General features: G+C 38.4%; 1 protein-coding gene across 1 annotated transcript; it reads right to left on the bottom strand.

Moving 5' to 3' along the window:
* Window positions 1–7,231: 7,231 nt before the first annotated feature.
* snai2 (snail family zinc finger 2) lies at window positions 7,232–10,367 on the bottom strand. Its single transcript, XM_020922477.2, has 3 exons — window positions 10,146–10,367; window positions 9,541–10,044; window positions 7,232–8,848 (listed from the first exon to the last, which is right to left on the bottom strand). The coding sequence occupies exons 1-3, from the start codon at window positions 10,222–10,224 to the stop codon at window positions 8,667–8,669; spliced, it is 765 nt and encodes a 254-aa protein (XP_020778136.1). The 5' UTR covers window positions 10,225–10,367; the 3' UTR covers window positions 7,232–8,666.
* Window positions 10,368–18,200: the final 7,833 nt, after the last annotated feature.

Below are 18,200 nucleotides of genomic sequence, written 5' to 3'. Positions count from 1 at the left end.
CAAAGTTTTCTATCCTATTTCATCCATAACTAGGGAACGATATTCAAATTTCACGATATACATCCCACGGTACGATATTTATTGCGATATTTTGGAGCCGCCAAACAAAATTCTGAAAATGCAACTTTTAAAACACCTTGATAAGACTTCTGTTCCATCATAAACCCCAGAATTAAGACTTAAACGTGCTTAAAAATGACGATTCTTGTGATTATTTGTATTACTTTTCCTGTAGTCTGCACTGTAATGGCGCAAAGGATCATGGTAGATGTAGTTCACTCCGTTTTTTTAACTATTGCTGCACCAAAACCTTGAATTTAAGCAAAGAGACTCGTAATTCGATATATTTCAGTTCATTCGTAGCGTCATCATTTGCTCACGGTAACACTTTTAATCCTTCGCTGCCGTTCATTCAGCCGAGCGTGACCTGCAGCACGAAAATCTCGAAACTGAAGTGTTCCTTTGTAATAGTTGTGCATGTAAACCACAGCTTACCTCCACATTTTTGCTTTGGTTTGGCTGCAGCAGAGAATGCACTGGCTCCTCAAAGGTTGTAACAAGTGAGTGCAGATCAATATAACCAGCATGTGTTAGATTTCAAGACTGTTTGATGTCCGGACAGGTTCACAAGAAACAGGTCCTGGCTTGATTTCGACGCACCTCTCCCCTGTTTTATTTCAACATACTGTAACATGAGAGCTGCGAGGAAGATTAGTTTAATTTATTTAACGCGAGCCGTGTCCATTATAATGTTGAAGCGCAGGATAAAGACGCACTGTGTAGTTTTTCAGGTGGAGGGTCAGCTGTGTTTTGTCTGAATGTTGGTGCTTTGTCTGGAAGTCTGGTTTAAAAATTGAACTGTTTTCCCGGTGATGAGCAGGTGGTGAAGGTGCACGGGCGAGGTTGCGGGTCAGATCTGCGGAGAGGCAAGCGCGTTCACAGTAAAAATGAGTGTTTTCAGAGCTGGTTGTTCCTCTCGCTGCCTCACTCTCTCTTATCCCTCTATCTCTGTCCCTGTGTCTTCTCTCTCTCTCTCTGTCAATCTATCACTGAATGCGTTTACATGCACATCAGTAACCCGGTTATGATCGGGTTTTTTGAGTATCCCGGTTTCTTGATGGTGCATGTAAACGCAGTAACCCGGTTTCAGTAACCCGGTTATGGCAATATCCCGGTTATTAGAAACCGGGTTACTGTAGCTGGTTTATTCCGATAGTAACCGGGTTACTTGTGGCATGTAAACGCAGTATCCCGGTTACTGCAACATAAAGTTGAGTGCGCATGCGTCCAAAAGACACTTTCCAGCCTTTCACCACAACAGTAGTCACATAAATAAATTGACCAACATAAATAAAGTGACCAAACGAGTGAAATGACTGTAAAATAAAGAGCTGCGCTAAACCTGCACACGTACAATCTGCACTCGTACGTCCTGCACTCGTGTGACACTGAAAAGCTAAAACATGAACTATCTCCTATACAACACACGCACAGAACAGACTTACCATCATTAGCGCCTCTTCTGTCACAGAAATAACACACATAATCCACAGAGTCGTGTCATTTACTCCAAAAGAAACTGAACCACATCAGCGGCGCAAGGAGCGAGTTGTTTTTATCGCCGCTAACAGTTTATGCTAATTAGCCTACGGTCTTAAGTTTTGTTTCTGTAAAACGTAAACAAATGTGATCACAGCTGAATGATCTGATCAAACGGGCTGATGTGTCTATAGTGTTTATGGTTTATATGTTGTAAAGTTGAGTTTATTTATGCAGTAGATTTTAATGAAGAATCTGCGCAGTGGATTGTGGGAGATCTCGTAGCTCCTTAGCTTCTTATGCTAAAGGAGCTCACGGTTTGTATTTTTCCTGGTTTATGAAATTGATTTAAGTTAATTTTTGCGCCTGCGCATTTGTAAGATTATGTCAAGAAACCGGGATACTCCATTTGATCATGTACACGCGGATATGAGTGTCCCGGTTTCTCAGTGCGCATGTAAACGCAGTAACACGAATACTGACCTAACCGGGGTATGGCTAATAACCGGGTTACTGATGTGCATGTATACGCACTCTCTGTTTCTCCCTGCCCCCCTCTCTCTCTCCCACTCTCTTCATCCCTCTATCTCTCTCCCTCTGTCTTCTCTCTCTCTCTCTCTCTCTCTCTCTCTCTCTCTTTCTTCCCTCTGTCTCTCTGTTCTCTCTCTCTCTCTCTCTCTCTCTCATCTCTCTCCATCTCTCTCTCATCTCTCTCGCTCTCTCTCTCTCTCTCTCCCTCTGTCAGTCTATCTCTGTCCCACCCCCTCTCTTTCTCTCACTCTCTCTCCTTCACTCTCTTTATCCCTCTATCTCTCTCCCTCTGTCTTCTCTCTCTCCCTCTATCTCTGCCCCCCCCCTCCATGTCTGTGTTCCTCTCCTCTCTGTTTTCCTCACTCTCTTCATCTCACTCTCTGTCACTCTCTTTAACCTCTCTGTCTCCCTCACTATCTTTATCTCTCTCTCTCTCCATCACTCTCTTTATCCCTCTATCTCCCTCCCTCTGTCTTCTCTCTCTCCTCCTCTATTTGTTTTCATCCTCTCTCTCCATGTCTGTGTTCTCCCCCTCTCTCTCCCTCTCTCTCTTTATCTCTCTCTATGTCTGTGCCTCCCCTCCCCCTCTCTCTCTTCCTCATTCTCTTCATCCCTTTGTCTCTTTCCCTGTTCTCTCTCTCTCTCTCTCTATCTCTCTTCTCTCTCTCTGTTCTCTCTCTCTCTATCTATCTTTGTTTTCCCCCCTTGCTCTCTCTTTTCTTTCTATGCCTGTGCCCCCCTCTCTCTCTCTTCCTCATTCTCTTTATCCCTCTATCCCTCTCCCTGTTCTCTCTCTCTTTCTCTCTCCCTCTATCTCTGCCCCCCTTTCTCTCCCTCCTTTTTTATCCCTCTATTTCTCTCTGTTTCTCCCCCTTTCTCTCTCTCTGTCTCTATGTTCTTCCCGTGTTCTTCCCTCTCTCTCTTTCTCTTTCTGTCCCTCTCTCCTTCATCTCTCTCTCCCTTTTCTTCATCTCTCTGTCTCTCTCTCTTGTTTTGTTTTTGCAATAACACCACTTGTAATCGAGTAAACGCAAGTCAGACACGTTTTAAAGCCATATTGTGGAACATTACAGGCAAACCCATGGAAACAAGCAGGTGGCACGTCCGGTCCAAGCTACAGGTCGGATCTGTGGAGAGGCAAGCCCACTCACAGTAAGAACGCACGATTATTTCAGTCATAACGACATTTGTTATCGAACAGATATGAGACAGACACATTTAATGCCGTATTGTGAAACTTTACAGGCAAACCCACTGGAGACAAGCACATCTGGACGTTTGAAGTTACAGGTCAGATCTCTGGAGAGGCGAGCCCACACACAGTAAGAATTGCACGAATGATTTCAACGTCGTTTTTCCAGTTCTCATAATTTAATACAATACAAGAAAGCAGTAGACCCCCCACCGTAAAAACTACAACATACACTTTTAACGCAAGTTCTGTAAAAGACAAAAGCTGATGACGTTAATAAATAAACGTTGAGGTCTTCTGTAGGGGGTGTTAAAAGATGCAAGCAGCGCACAGAAATGACAGGTCCAGCCGAGCTCTAAATGAGGTTGGGAAAACAGATTTATAACATGTAACAAAATTCCTGCTTAAAGTTATGAGTTCATTTGTCTAAAGGTATTTGAGTTTTATGTCTCCTCTGGGTGCCATTTTTCTTAACTACCGCTATTACATCTTCGGGACCCGTCTACCCACAAACGCCTTGGCGAGCGCAATATGTCATGACGCAAGTCTAATTAGTAAATCAGAAAGTGTGCGGAAATATTACGAATAGATAATTTCTCTGTGTTTTAATGTTCTTTGGGAGAAAGTTGTAATGTTTGTACTTGCGTTCTGTGTAAGTTTTCTGGTGGAGAGTCTGCCATCAAAATGTTCCAGAGTATGGCATTAAACTCTTCAAAACGTCTTCATAAAGTCAAATATGTGACACCACCAGGATAAGTTACATGTCAGATCTAGGGAAAGGGAGCCCACTCACAAAAAAGATGCATGCATGTAGATTTTCATTAGGGATGCAACAATATCCAAAATATCGTGATATCGTATCGTCAAAGTTCTCACAATAATATCGTGGATCATCATAATATATCGAATTACAAGTGTTTTTGCTTAAATGAAGAGTTATGGTGCAGCAACTGCTAAAAAAAGACAAAGGGAACTACATTGACCATGATCCTTTGCTCCATTTCAATGTAGACTACATGAAGAAGTAACAGTTCTAAGCACTTTTAAAGGGATAGTTCAGATTTTTTGACATAAATCTGTATGGCATCCCCGTGAGCAGTGTCGTGCATCCACACTGACTTACCTCCGAAAGCGTCCGGTGAGCCGAGATCCTGGCCGTTTTCGGTGCTGACGAAAGTAGTCCGGCAAGTTCGCTGGGGACAGTAAAATAAAGCGTTTTTCTTCTCAAAGCAATCTGTGTTCAAAAGAGTGATACATTTGCATCACAAAACCATCGTCAAATAACACATACAGATTCATGTCAAAAAATCCGAACTATCCCTTTAAGTCTTCGTTCTTTGGATTAAAGAATGTATAGAGGATTTTTTAAGGGACATGAAATACAGCGACAGGCCTTTTTTAAATGTTGTGCATGCGTGACACCACCTTCCTCCTCCACAGCCTCAGTAGAAACATCTCCTCCCACCTCTTTACTCTAGAAATCACACTTGTTTACATCCAGTGCGCGTTCAAAATGACTGTTGAAGTGACCTGTCGAGAAATATTTTAGCGGCCGACGCATCAGTTTTTAGACCCTCGTCTGCTTCAGTCACACCATAGCTGGAAGGAATCTCCAAGAATCACCTCAGTTTGCTCCTTTTGCTCTTCTCTTCTTCTTTCAGCGACTTCAAAAACGGACTTTCTTTTGCGGCGAACTGGTCGTGGATTGTCCTCCGCCATGGCAACAAACTTTGTGCAAATTGCAAGGAAGCGACAGTTTGAAAAAGCCTCAAAGTCAGTTACACTAGAAACTTAGGGAGTTTGACTGACAACCTAACAGCCAATAGATAATGAGGGAGCCTCGTCATCTATTGGCTGATGTTTATCTGCCCTCACTACGTCCACAGCTGATAGATTGTCATTATTTTTTTTTTTGGTCATCATCATTACAAGGCTGCTGCGTCTCTGTAATGGTATTTTTTTTACTTTCAGTGACAATTTGAAGCTAAAAATAAATCTTCCATACAACCTTTAAGTCTTGTCAGGGCATTTTAAGGGGGAAAAGTAGCATATTCACAGTTTTAGCTGTTTAACCTCCACAAAATATCACAATAAATATTGTACCATGAGATGTATATTGTGAAAATATCGTACTGAGACATTTGGATATTGTTACATCCCTAATCGTGAGCCTCCACATCATATCGTGAGAAATAAATAAATATCGTATCGTGAGACTTTGATATCGTTACATCCCTGATTTTCATGCGGTAAAAACACCTCTACTTGAATAAATGATAGATCAAGAGAGAGATGACTTTATTAATGCCATACTGAGGAACATTCTGGGCAAAGCTGTAACATTTTGATGAGACAAATAAGTGACGGACTCTCCACTGGAACAGTTACACATCACACCTTTAATAGATTTTTGGTACAACTTTGAACAAAAACACAATTAATTTACATTGTTTTTAAAGATGTATTTTTTTTTTTTATTTTTTTTTTTTCTATTGTAGGGGCCATTTTGAGGACTTTTTCCTATTCAGAAGGTAAAAGCTAAGACTTAAAAGTGCTCAGAACTGTTATTTCTTCTTGTAGTCTGCACTAAAATGGAGCAAAGGATCATGGTCAATGTAGTTTCCTTTGTCTTTTTTTATTTGCTGCACCATAACTCTTCATTTAAGCAAAGAGACTTGTAATTCGATATATTGTGATGGTCCACGATATTATTCTGAGAAGTTTGACGATACGATATCACGATATTTCGGTTATTGTTGCATCCCTAATGAAAATCTTTTGCACAAATGCATCTGTATTGTGAGTGGGCTCCTTTTCCCCAAGATCTGACATGTCACTTGGCCTGGTCGTGTCACATCTTTGACTTTATGGAGAGTTTAATGCCATACTGTGGAACATTTTGAGTGGGCTCCCTTTCCCTACATTCATAGAGATATTACTGTTTCATTTTGTTTTCATCATTCCACAGTATGGAAACAAACTTGGTAATCACAATGGAGACAAGTGACTGATCAGATCTATGGAGAAGCAAGTGTGCACATGGTAAATATTCATATTTTTAAGGTATTTTTTGAGCTATAAAACACCTTCAATTGAGGGGTATATATTTAATTCCCTCTCGTGGAACATTCCAGACAAAGAAATAACATCTCAGTTCCTAAAAAGTGTCTAAAAAAAGAGGTAACTCTAACATGCAGTGGCAATAGTACTTATAAATATTTGAAGTGTCTTGTAGCTGAACAATGCACTTCTTTGTCTTGGCTTGTGTAGTTTAAAAAATGTTTAATTTCATTTTTATCAGTAAGCAAAAATATTTTCTCGTGAGTTACTGGCGCAATTCACAACAGTTCCATATCTTCTGTTTGTTAACTACTTTTTCCAACATGAATAGTGATGTTTGGTTTATCCACACATTATTTATAGACCTACGCTTATAACCTTTTCCCTATTTTTATGAATCTACTATCACCTCATATACCCCCACCAGTTTTTAAAACTCTGTTAAAAGTCTAAAATGGTCCAAAGTAAACTTTAATTCGTGTTATAATGTTGTTACCTTTTTAAAAACGTTCATAGTTTTGTGTTTTGTTTTATTTATATAGGTTTGAGTAAGACTTATTATTAGTCTGTCTGCATCTCTAAAGCTCAAAATGCTCTGTTCCACCTTGTGATGTCATGATGCAGTAGTTTAACAGCTATTTTTTACCTTTAGTTCAGCTGAGATTGGCAATTCCAGACCTGAAATCATCCAAATGATTCTAGTGAAGGTGTGTGGCGTTTCAAACACAATGGAGCACTTCCTGTATGAACCCATGACATCACAAGGTGGACCAGAGTGTTTTCAGTCTGAGAGGTTTTCTAGGTACGTTTGTGACGAGGAAACAACATTACAACAGCGTGATATGAGCACTTTAACTTTCTAAAACCCCGTTAAACCGAGGCGTACACAGAGACACAGCGACTTCAAACTCTTATACAAAAACACCATGAAACTTTATTCATCAAAGTGTCATGAGAAAATATGAAAATATCAAATATCATTCACCATCACAGCTTGCCACTGCGGATATACAATCGTCTCAGTCACGCTTACATTCAAGATACAAAAATAGAAAAGTTGTTGGAAAATACATTATATGGTCAAGTGAGCCGAGAAGAGTATTGCTCTAATATAAATCAATGTGCAAAAGTTTTCATAATACCACCGTTTTGACAGGCTTGCACTTGTTCCCTAAGTTTCAATGGCTATTTATAAAAAAAAAAAAAGTGTTTCGCAAGGTACATGTGACAAAGTGGAAGTCCCCATAACAACCACAGAAATGCACCAAATGAAGGCCTGTTAATTTGAGCGTGGCACATTAGTAGTAGGCCTGTCACGATAACACAATTTTGGCGTAAAAATAGACAATAAACCATAATACTGAAACTAATTTAAGCCTCTGACACGGATTTAAACCACAAAAACAACTCTAAATCTGTAATGAGTCATCGTAGTTACTATTTCGACCTTTTGCGGCTTAAATCAAAGTCAAAAATGTCCCAGTAGTGCGAATAAAATGATAAATATTGACCCCAAAAATGCAGTTCTAAGTTTCATATGTTGAAGCTGATTGAGTATTTATCGTGACAGGCCTCTTTGGTAGACATGCAAAACCAAAAGTGCATGAGCCAGCACAGGTAGGTGGTGATGCAAAAAAAAAAAAAAAAACTCCATTAAAAAGAGCTTTGAAATGGCTTGTCTTTGGTGTAACTTCCCTGACAGATAAATAAAAGCAACTGAATAGAAGGCGTTCGTAACTTCTACACTACAATTTGATGTTGATTTCGGCGGAGGGCAGTTCTAATGTGTCTATCAGGTTTTGAAAGAAGCATCCAAGCTGAAAATCTATAACTGTTGGACCCACTAACTTTCCAACTATCTTTGGAATTGAATGATGCTGCCACTTTTTAAAGCTATGTTTCACGTGGATAAGCCAGGTAATTACAAAAATATCGACCACGCAAAACCAGATTCAAAATAAAATCTGCAATCTGAAAGCTAAAACCCAAACTCTATTGATTTCAAAACCTGCCCTCCAGCTTTAACTATCCGATCTTCGGGACTGAATGATGCTTCAACTTGTGTTTTGACAGAAAAGGCGTGAAACTTAATGTTCGTTTTTGTTCCATGTGGATAAACGCAGTAATTACAAAGATATTGACCATACAAAACCAAAAAAAAATAATAAATCTGCAATCTGACAGCTAAAACCCAAACTCAGTTGATTTCAAACCTGCCCCGGAGCTCGATATTTTCTAAACTTTGGGCTCTTTATCGTGTTGTAATATCAAGTCAACCCAACCAAGCCTGAAAAAGTCAATGATTTTTTTTCCCTGTGAAGATGGCTAGAGTCCACTTTGCAGTTCAGTGGGCGGCACAACAGCCAGATTCCTCATGTTTGTGCAGCAATGACATCCTGGAGAAAGTTTTGGAACAGTTCTTGCACTGGTATTTTTTCACATCTGAGTGGGTTTGAAGGTGGGCCCTGAGGTTGGATCTGTCAGCGAACGCCCGGTTGCAGTGTGGGCACGAGAATGGCTTTTCTCCTGTCAAACGGAAAGAAAGAGAAGAAGAAGAAAAAGAGAGTGAGATACGTGTCAAAAGGTCCCGTAAAGATATGACAACGAGACGAATGGGTTTGTGCTGATGTCAGTCGTGCTCAAATGTGTTGACGTTTTTTTTTATCAATTGCTCAATTTTGGCCAAGCAAAGAAGAGGAAGTGTCATTTTCTTTTCTTTTTTTTTTTTAAAACCATTGACAGCAAATACTACAGAAATCACAAATGAATCAAACTTGTTGCGGTCCTAAATGTCAAAATAGGCCTAGTCTGTGTTATGAATGAGCATTATGCGTTTCAGACTAAAGAATAGTCAGAACCGTTACCATAGCGATTACCAATTCAAAACAAAAGGGCTACATCTTTTGAATGGTCAACACTTCTCAAAATAGCATGTCATCTAACAGGAAGTTGAAACTGACCGAGGAATAGAAGAAAAAAAAAATGTTTCTGAAGCTAACTTTTTGAGTTTGGTTTTGTTTACGCAGTGTTCGTAATTACGTAAAGCGTCATACTGAACTGTAAGACAATGAAACTTTCAACTTTTCTTTGTTGTGTATCCAGTAATAATGTTTTTTTTTTATCTGAGATGCTTTAAAATGTTCTAGGTTATAGCTAAAAATGTTTTCTTTGAATCCAAAACGCGCAGCAGTGATTTGTGGCGCGTCTCGGCCTCTCACCTGTGTGCGTCCTGATGTGTCCCTGCAGTAGCCACGGCCTGGAGAACGCCTTGCCGCAGATTTTGCAGACGCACGGTAGCGTATGAGTCCGTATGTGCATTTTGAGCGCTCCCAGACTGACGTACTCCTTCTCGCAGTATTTACAGCTGAAGGATTTCCTCGATTGGGCGTCGCAGTGCAGTTGCTTGTGCTTGAGAAGTCCGGAGTACGTGGAGTAGGACTTGCTACACAAACCACATTGGAATTTCTCCGCTTCCCCAGTCAGTTTGACCAGCTCGTCCTCGTCGCTACGCGGGCTTTCAGAACCGCAGTGGTCGTTGGAAGAGGTGTCCGAGAGGGAGGACGGGTAGCCGGAGATGGGGGACAGATCGCTGGGGAGAGGGGAGAGGGGGAGACTGCTGGTAGTCCATACCGTGATTGGGCTGTAAGCGGCCGGGCTCAAGATCTCTGGCTGCGGGATGACAGGCAGGGGGAGGCCCTTGTAGAAGTGCGGCGTGATGAAGACTGGAATCAGAACGGGAGAGTTAACGGCGCGCTTTGGTACGCGGGGGAAAAAAAAGTTGCGCAAAAAGTTAAACATCTGAATAAAACTTTTTAAAACTTACCTGTTGGGCTTTCGAGTTCACTATAATTAGGCTTTTTCACGGAGTTTGTGTGCTTCTTAACTAAAAACGACCGAGGCATCTTGAAAACCCTCTCAAACTTTTGTTTAATTTCCTCTTTGGTAAACAAAAACAAAACTTCGACTTCGTGCGTAAATCCGTTATTGCGCCAACGTCCAGTGAAGTGTCATCTCTGCGTCCCCTCTAGAAAACAGTGCAGTGGGTCATGTGTAAAGCTGTAAATAGTGGCTATCAGGTGCATGGGCGGGTTTTGGGGAGCGCTGATTTGCATAGACGCGGGCTCTGGACCAATCTGGGGCCGGGGTTTTATTGCGCGCATGGAGCCACGAGGTCTGGGAGCACAGAGGCGGCTGCTCTCCAACTGAGTCCAAATAAACAGGTGTTTGATGCCAGACCTGCGGACTGGAGCGCTGGTATGTATTAGGAATGGGACAATAAAAGAGCTATTATGTTATGGACTGCCTCTATAACCGTATAAAACGCGCTGTTACTTATGCAAAAGCTACTGTATCATTTACCAACTCGTTTAAATATGATTACGCGGGGAGGTAAAGCTATAACTGTAATTATTGTAATGTTTAATAGTGTTTAAAATCTCCAGAGCGAGCCAAGTGTTGATGTCTGTTAGGAAATACCTCGAGGCCAATATAATCCTGTAGGACTTAAACCAGGTCTGGGCGAGGATGATTTGAAACCAACCCAGGATTAGTGGTTCTCAAACGGGGTGCAGGTCCAGCCGGTGGTACGTGAGACTCTATTGTGTGGAAAACTATTCTGGTATAAACAGCATCGTCCCAACCCGCTACTGTAGTATCATCAAACAGATATAATCATCGGGCAGTTGAATTAAATAAATACACGAATACATAAATAAATAGAGAATGACAGAAAGTGTTGTGAATGTGTTTGAAAATGTTGACAGGCAGAGCGTGAACTTCCACTCTCATGAAGTTTAAGAGTCAAACTAGTGGTGTGCAGGCTCTACCTAGTGGTGTGCTCTAGGTCTATGCAAGTTCCTGTTCAGAGTGCACAGATCTGAGCAGAAGAAAACTGAAAGAAACAGATTCAGTAACAAGTAAAGTCCCGTTTCTTGCTTGTCTCTATGGAAATATCACTGCTTTGATTACAGTCACGGTGGAGACGGGTTAATGTGGAGAAGCAAGCCGGCGTTCTGTCCAAATGGGCTGCCCCGTCGCAATGAATTGACAGTGACGTCGAAATAAGCAGCCTTACGTTTTTCTGTTTACAGTTGTATAGATCCAATAAAGCCAAACCCTAACCTCCCCAGTTTTATGACATTTCTTTAGATTAAAAACAGCAGGTTTGATTGAACATGATCACACTTTATACTTTAGTTATGTACAGTTTCAACTCATTTATTTGAATATGTGTATGTAGTAGGGGTGTAATGATATCCAAGTCTCATGGTATGATATTTTGTGGAGGTAACAAAACTTTTAAAATGCTACTTTTTCAACTTAAAATGCCTTGACAAAACTTAATCCAAAGAATTAAGACTAAAAGTGTTTAGAACTGTTATTTCTTCTTGTAGTCTACACTGAAATGGAGCAAAGGATCATGGTCTGTGTAGTTCCCTCTGTCTTTTTTTAGCTATTGCTGCTCCATAACTCTTCATTTAAACAGAAAGAGACTTGTAATTCGATATATTGTGATGGTCCATGATATTATTGTGAGAACTTTGATGATACGATATCATATTATTTCGGTTATTGTTACATCTCTAGTAGGTAGTTCATTTGGACAGTCGTGTTATCCTCAAATAGGGCGCCGACTAAAGGTAGCACATATCGACAGGACAATTTAACCTTTGAATAATGTTCCCACTGTAGAATCACCATTATTCAATCACTCATTTAGATGAATTTAGGTAGAGGTAGCTCATTTAGACAGGAATATATCTTCTATCAAATAAGGCTCCCACTATATAAGAGAAAGAAATGACTGGAAACACTAAAATCTTAAATAAATATGTTTTTATTTATTTATTTATTCAATATTTTACCAGTTAAGTCAGTTGAGAACACCTTCTCATTTACAATGACGACCTGGCCAAGAGGCAGAATAAAACAAAAGCACAAACAGAAAACACTCACACATCAACTATAACATGAAACAGTGAAGAGATATAAGACAAACATTTGCAGATTAAAGATATAAAAGTATTTTTTTTTTAAGTTGACAGAGGTAAAAACGAACTAAGTTTTAAAGTCTGTTGAAGGTGGTTCCAGTCACTTGCTGCAGAAAACTGAAATGAGGAACGGCCCAAAACTGTGCGGGCTTTAGGAACGACCAGAAATATAAGCTACAGTGTGAATTTGCTCTTATAATATAGTGATTTTTATTTTATTTTTTTATACAGAACATCTCTAAACAAAGTTACAAAGTTTTCTACACATGTAACAAAATAAAATATGATGTAATGAAAATTATAACAATAAAATCAAATATTAAATCCAAACTATTCAATCATCTAACGTAACATAAATCTAACATGCACAATAATATAATATAATATGCTTAACTGGTCACTTTTAAGATGTTACTTGTTACTCTATTTCTGTCTCGGGAGCTCAAATTGATGACATTTAAACTCTAACAGTAGCTCAATGGGTAGCTCAAATCGACAGGACACCAGCACAAAATAAAAATTCATGTATTTCTTTTGCTTTAAAAGACTTGTAACACTCATTTATATGAATATAAGTAGAGGTAGCTCATTTCGACAGGCTTATATTTTATATCAAATAAGGCTCACACAATATAAGAGAAAGAAATGACTGGAAACACTAAACTCTTAAATAAATCTTAAATAAATATAGGCTACAGTGTGGATTTCCTATTATAATATCGTGAAATTTTATTTATACAGAGCATTTTAAACAAAGTTACAACGTTTTCTACACATGTAAAAAAATAAAAATAGGACGTAATGAAAATTATAACAATAAAATCAAATATTAAATCTAAACTATTCAATCATCTAATGTCTGAATTCTGCTGTAAATCTAACACGCACATGCCGTTGCTTAACTGGTCCAAACATTCAATAAAACCCATACACTTTTAAATTGTTTTGTTACTCTGTTTCTGTCTCGGGAGCTCAAATCGACGGCATTTAAACTCCAACAGTAGCTCCACGGGTAGCTCAAATCGACAGGACACCGGCACATGGGAAAAATTCATGTTTTTTTAGCTATATAAGACTTGTAACTGAACGGGAGATGCCTTGCTGCGAAACATTTACGGCAAAGAAATAACATCTCCATGGACACACGCAAGCAGCAGATCTTCTACCTTAAACTCTACACAGTGAAGCTTTAAGCGAGCCTCACTGATGATGAACCGTTTGCGTCGGATTACGTAACGTTGTTGTTGTTTTCTGTCTTAACCGTAACCTAAAGCGCATCGCAGTTAGTATGGGGAGCCGACTGTTTGGAATTCCATTTTTAATGCAATCACTGCTCATGTTTTCTATAACTGTGGTGGCAAAACACTCTGGGGACTTGATTATCGTGTAACAGAGCTCACTGCCATCTCCACCGGCCCTTATTATAGTATTGTTATGACCGGGAGTCGTATATAGTGTGTTTCCATATCCTTCATATGTTTCTACTGTTGGGGCAGGAGCATGGGAAGACTATTCCACTATAATATGTGCAAGCAGGAGGGCCATCGCCAGTAATGCAATAACCCAGTCTCTCTTGAAATGTAAATTTAAGTAGTAGTTTCCTTCCAAGGTCAGACGTGAATCCTTAATCTGATTTGCCCCACAGTGAAGGAGGAAGAAGAGGAAGAAGGGAGGAGGGAGGAGGGAGGAGGAGGAGTGGCAGGCGAGAAGGGGGAAAAGCAAAGTTATCAGTCTACGCCCCCTTGTGTTCAAAGTTCTGAGGGGCACTTTGGAGATGTGAGGAGGCGCAGGGGTAGAGGGGAAGGAGAGATTTAGCTGCGAGTGCCAGTGGCTCGTGCGCACCTTTGATGGCGGCCGTGTGCCGGGTTTCACAGGAGTTTAATAAGAAAAGAGGGGCTTAAGATGTGTGTGAAGCGAGCCAGTGGCCTGCTGGTGTGCACGGGGGGGATCGAGGAATGAAGAGAAACCAAAACTGCTTAGGTGGTATCGCTTTGCTCTTGAATTTGTGCACTGAAGTCTTAATGTGAATTTTTGGTACTTTTGGAAATATTATTGCTGATATACTCATACTAGGGTGGCCAAAAGTATCCAAAATCAGATACTAAACAATATTAAAACTAAAATACTAATATACTATATGCTAATTTGAGCACCGATAGTAAACAGGACAGAAACGAACCTTTCCTGAATTGCTTTAGACTGATGTTGAGCTGTATCAGAACAAGTATAAGAGCACATAGACTAGTATGGACCAGTACAGAACCTACCTGGACGACTGAGGAATTACACAGATAGAAGATCACATGGTAATATAGAAGAAAGTACCATGATTTGGAGGTCTCATATAAATGACATGAAAGGCAAAATTTCCAAAGTCATTGCTGTTCTGCATAAAGTAAAGTTAAATAGTGCAGCATTAGGGCCCGGTCAAGCAGAAGTAAACAGCAAGGCCAAAAATTCAAGTTATTGCATCTGATATAAAAATGGATTGAACAGATACATATGTACTCTAGTTTATGAAACTGTTGACCTTTTTTCTGTACCATTTTTGGTTCTAAAGTTCCATACGTTTTAAACAGACCATGTATGAAACATGGAACAAAAATTATTTCCCAAATTTCAAAGACCTGCAAATCATGTAAATAAACTGATGTATTTCATCATATCTTGTGTTATTCCATCTTTGAACTGTTGATGAAGGTACATGATTTTTTTATTTTTTTTTTAAGTATTTAAAATGATAAAAATTTGCTTGGAAGGACTGACATATTTTATAGAAATAGTTTCCTTTCATTTTGAATCATTCACCTTCTACTTGTTTGCACAATTTTCCCTGTTACTTTTCCCTCCGTTACCATGACCTTTCTTAATAAAAAATCTCATGAGTCAAAAAGTAAGAGGTTTTTCAACCTAATCTTGTACCATATGGTAGAAAACTATATGAAGCAAATATTCAAACCAGTTTGTTAAGGATATGTAAGTGAGAACCAAGAGTTATCACTGTTTGGATTTATTGCCCAAAAAGTGCTGCATATTTCATTCCCTCTGTTACCGACATGAGTTTTTTAATTTTTTTGTCAACAACTTGAAAGAATATCACAGGTTTAACTTGACCCTGTTGGAGTGTAACTCTTTCCTACATTCTGATACTTTACTTATTTCAATAGTCCCTCTAGTTTCTGAATAAGAGCCATTTGAATGTAAAAAATCTGCCCGTTTCCCTCCGTTACCACTTGACCGGACCCATTATTAACTTTGTAACTCTATAATTGCACCAGATCTGATGTACTGTGTAGAAATTTGGGGGTCAACATGTAAAAGTTACCTACAACCTTTATGTATTTTACAAAAAAGGGCCCTGAGAATTATTACCAACATTGTAGAGAGCCATCCAAGCCAATATTTGTTCAACTTAAAGTGTTGAAAATGCATGATATTCAAAGATTGTCTGAGTTGAGAACAAGCCACTACAATTTAAAAGAAATCTACATGTTTAAAAAACCCAGATTCAGAACCAAGGTTATGGAACGAAGCATCGCTGTGAACAGAGTTAATTTATGGAACAGTCTTCACAAAGATATAAAAGAATCAAGTACAATGACGCATTTCAAAAATACATAAAATCAAATGAAATGTGTATATATGAAAAAGAAAACTAAGTTGTTGTGCATAAAAGTGAAGATTTCTGTTTACAGTTGATTAATAATTGTGCCTGGACTGAAATGTACTGATTTGAAATGTTTATAAACCATCGGCGTAGATGTGTTGTCTTGAAAAGGGAAAAGGGGGCAGATAACTTAAGATGACTCTTCTTTCTGCTGCTTTTCATTCATTTCTTGTATGTTTGATGTTGTGACACTGTTGATGTCTTTTTATACTTTATGAATTAAATACATAAACAAATAAATGATTTATTGTGAAAAATGACATTCTATTGTCTAAACAAAGAGTCTTTTATACTGGTATTAAATATTAAGCTCTATTTCTTAACACTGAAATCAAGTTTGAAAAATGATTGAAGTATTATTAATATTTCTGAGTTGCTAAGAGACATTATAATATTATGATTTTTAAAAACTGACACCATGAACTAAGCTGCTGGTGTGCACGGGGGAGATCGAGGAATGAGGAGAAGCCAAAACTGCTTAAGTGGTATGACTTTGCTCTTCAATTTGTGCACTCAAGTCTTAATGTGAATTTTTGGTACTTTTGGAAATGTTATTGCTTATATACTCATACTAGGGGAGTCAAAAGTATCCAAAATCAGATCTAATCAATACTAAAACTAAGATACTAATATACTAAATGCTAATTTGAGCACAAGTACTAAACAGGACAGGAACTCTGAATAGCTTTAGAATGATTTTGAGCTGTATCAGAACAAGTATAAGACCATTTCACGCCCATGAACCACAATGGAACCTACCTGGACCACTGAAGGATTACACAGATATAAGACCACATGGTAATATGAACAAAAGTACTATGATTTAATGATGAAAATTACATTACAAATTTAAACTACTGTCGTAATAAAGAGCTTTTTTATATTAGTCCAATGAGATTCATTTGGCCTTCTGATGTTTTATGTTATAAGGTTCTTTTTACAGACCAAGAGCAGTCGAAACTGTCAGGTATGAAAAGCAAACTCTTGGTCTGTAAAAAGAACCTAAGAACATAATTTTTCATCTTGGTATTAATTCTTAAGCTCTATTCCAGACATGTCAAACTTTGGACCGGGATATAATTATATTTGGCCCACGAGATCATATCAAATATGTATTAAAGTTGGCCCGCCGGCTACAGATAGACTATATAAACAATATTTATTTAAAATTTGATCATTATTTTATATTCTGCTTGTTCTGGATTCAATGTTTAAGCAAAACTATTATGAAACATTTATTTTAATAAGAAAAGGTTTAACATTACATATCTCGAGAGAAGAGAAAACACGCAGATATTGTTGAAATTTTTCACTAAATATTTGTTTGGCCCACAACTTAATTCCAGTTTTTAATTTCGTCCCTCTGTGAATTTGAGTTTGACACCCCTGCTCTATTCCTTAGTATTGAAAGTTTGAAAAAGGATTTTAATATTAACATTTTTGAGTTGCTAAGAGACTTTACAATATTATGATTTTTAACAATTGTCACCATGAACTAAGGCTGTGCAATTACTCGAATTTTGATCACGATTTCGATTTGTGTTTCAAATGATCTCCAAACTCATATAATCAAGTTGAAACGATTTAAAGCTTAACAAAGTGTATTTTGGGATATTTTTTATATAAATAAGTATATCTATATTATTTTTTTAATACAGAGATTGTAGAACAGCTGGATATACAGTTTATTTTGGATACATTTATGTTTTTCTATTTCATATTCAAAGTGTGTTTTAATCATTTTATGTTTTATAAATCGCAAAACGGCTCTAAGGCACATATTTGTAGCCTGTATTTATTTTCAATTTGAAAGTTCTGCGTAAATTATCAGTGACAGAGTGTTTTCTTGCTGAATAAATGCATCGTGTAACTAAAAAATAATCTTTTGAATAATCATGATTTCAACATTGATCAAAAATAATCATGTTTTTCTTTTTTTTTTTTTCAATTATCGAGCAGCTCTATCATGAACATTTAAGCTTAAAGATGCACTATGTCACTTTTCTGACTGGGGGATTTGTTACCTTCTTGTCTCCCTGGAGATGTTATTGCTTCACCTGGAATGTTTCACAGTATGGCATTAAACTTAGCAATTTTGTATGTATTCAATTACACATGTTCTTATCGCTCAAAAATACCTCGCTTGATAGATCTGACCTGTAACTTTACCTGATAGTGTCACCTGCAACGCAAAAATAGAACATCCACCAGAAAAAATGCA

The sequence above is a fragment of the Boleophthalmus pectinirostris genome, unplaced genomic scaffold (genome assembly GCF_026225935.1).
Source record: "Boleophthalmus pectinirostris isolate CB_2022bp ecotype Guang Dong unplaced genomic scaffold, ASM2622593v1 HiC_scaffold_16, whole genome shotgun sequence".
Classification (NCBI taxonomy): domain Eukaryota; kingdom Metazoa; phylum Chordata; class Actinopteri; order Gobiiformes; family Gobiidae; genus Boleophthalmus; species Boleophthalmus pectinirostris.
Note: the sequence above shows the minus strand (reverse complement) of the source record. Positions and strands in the feature narration are given on the sequence as shown.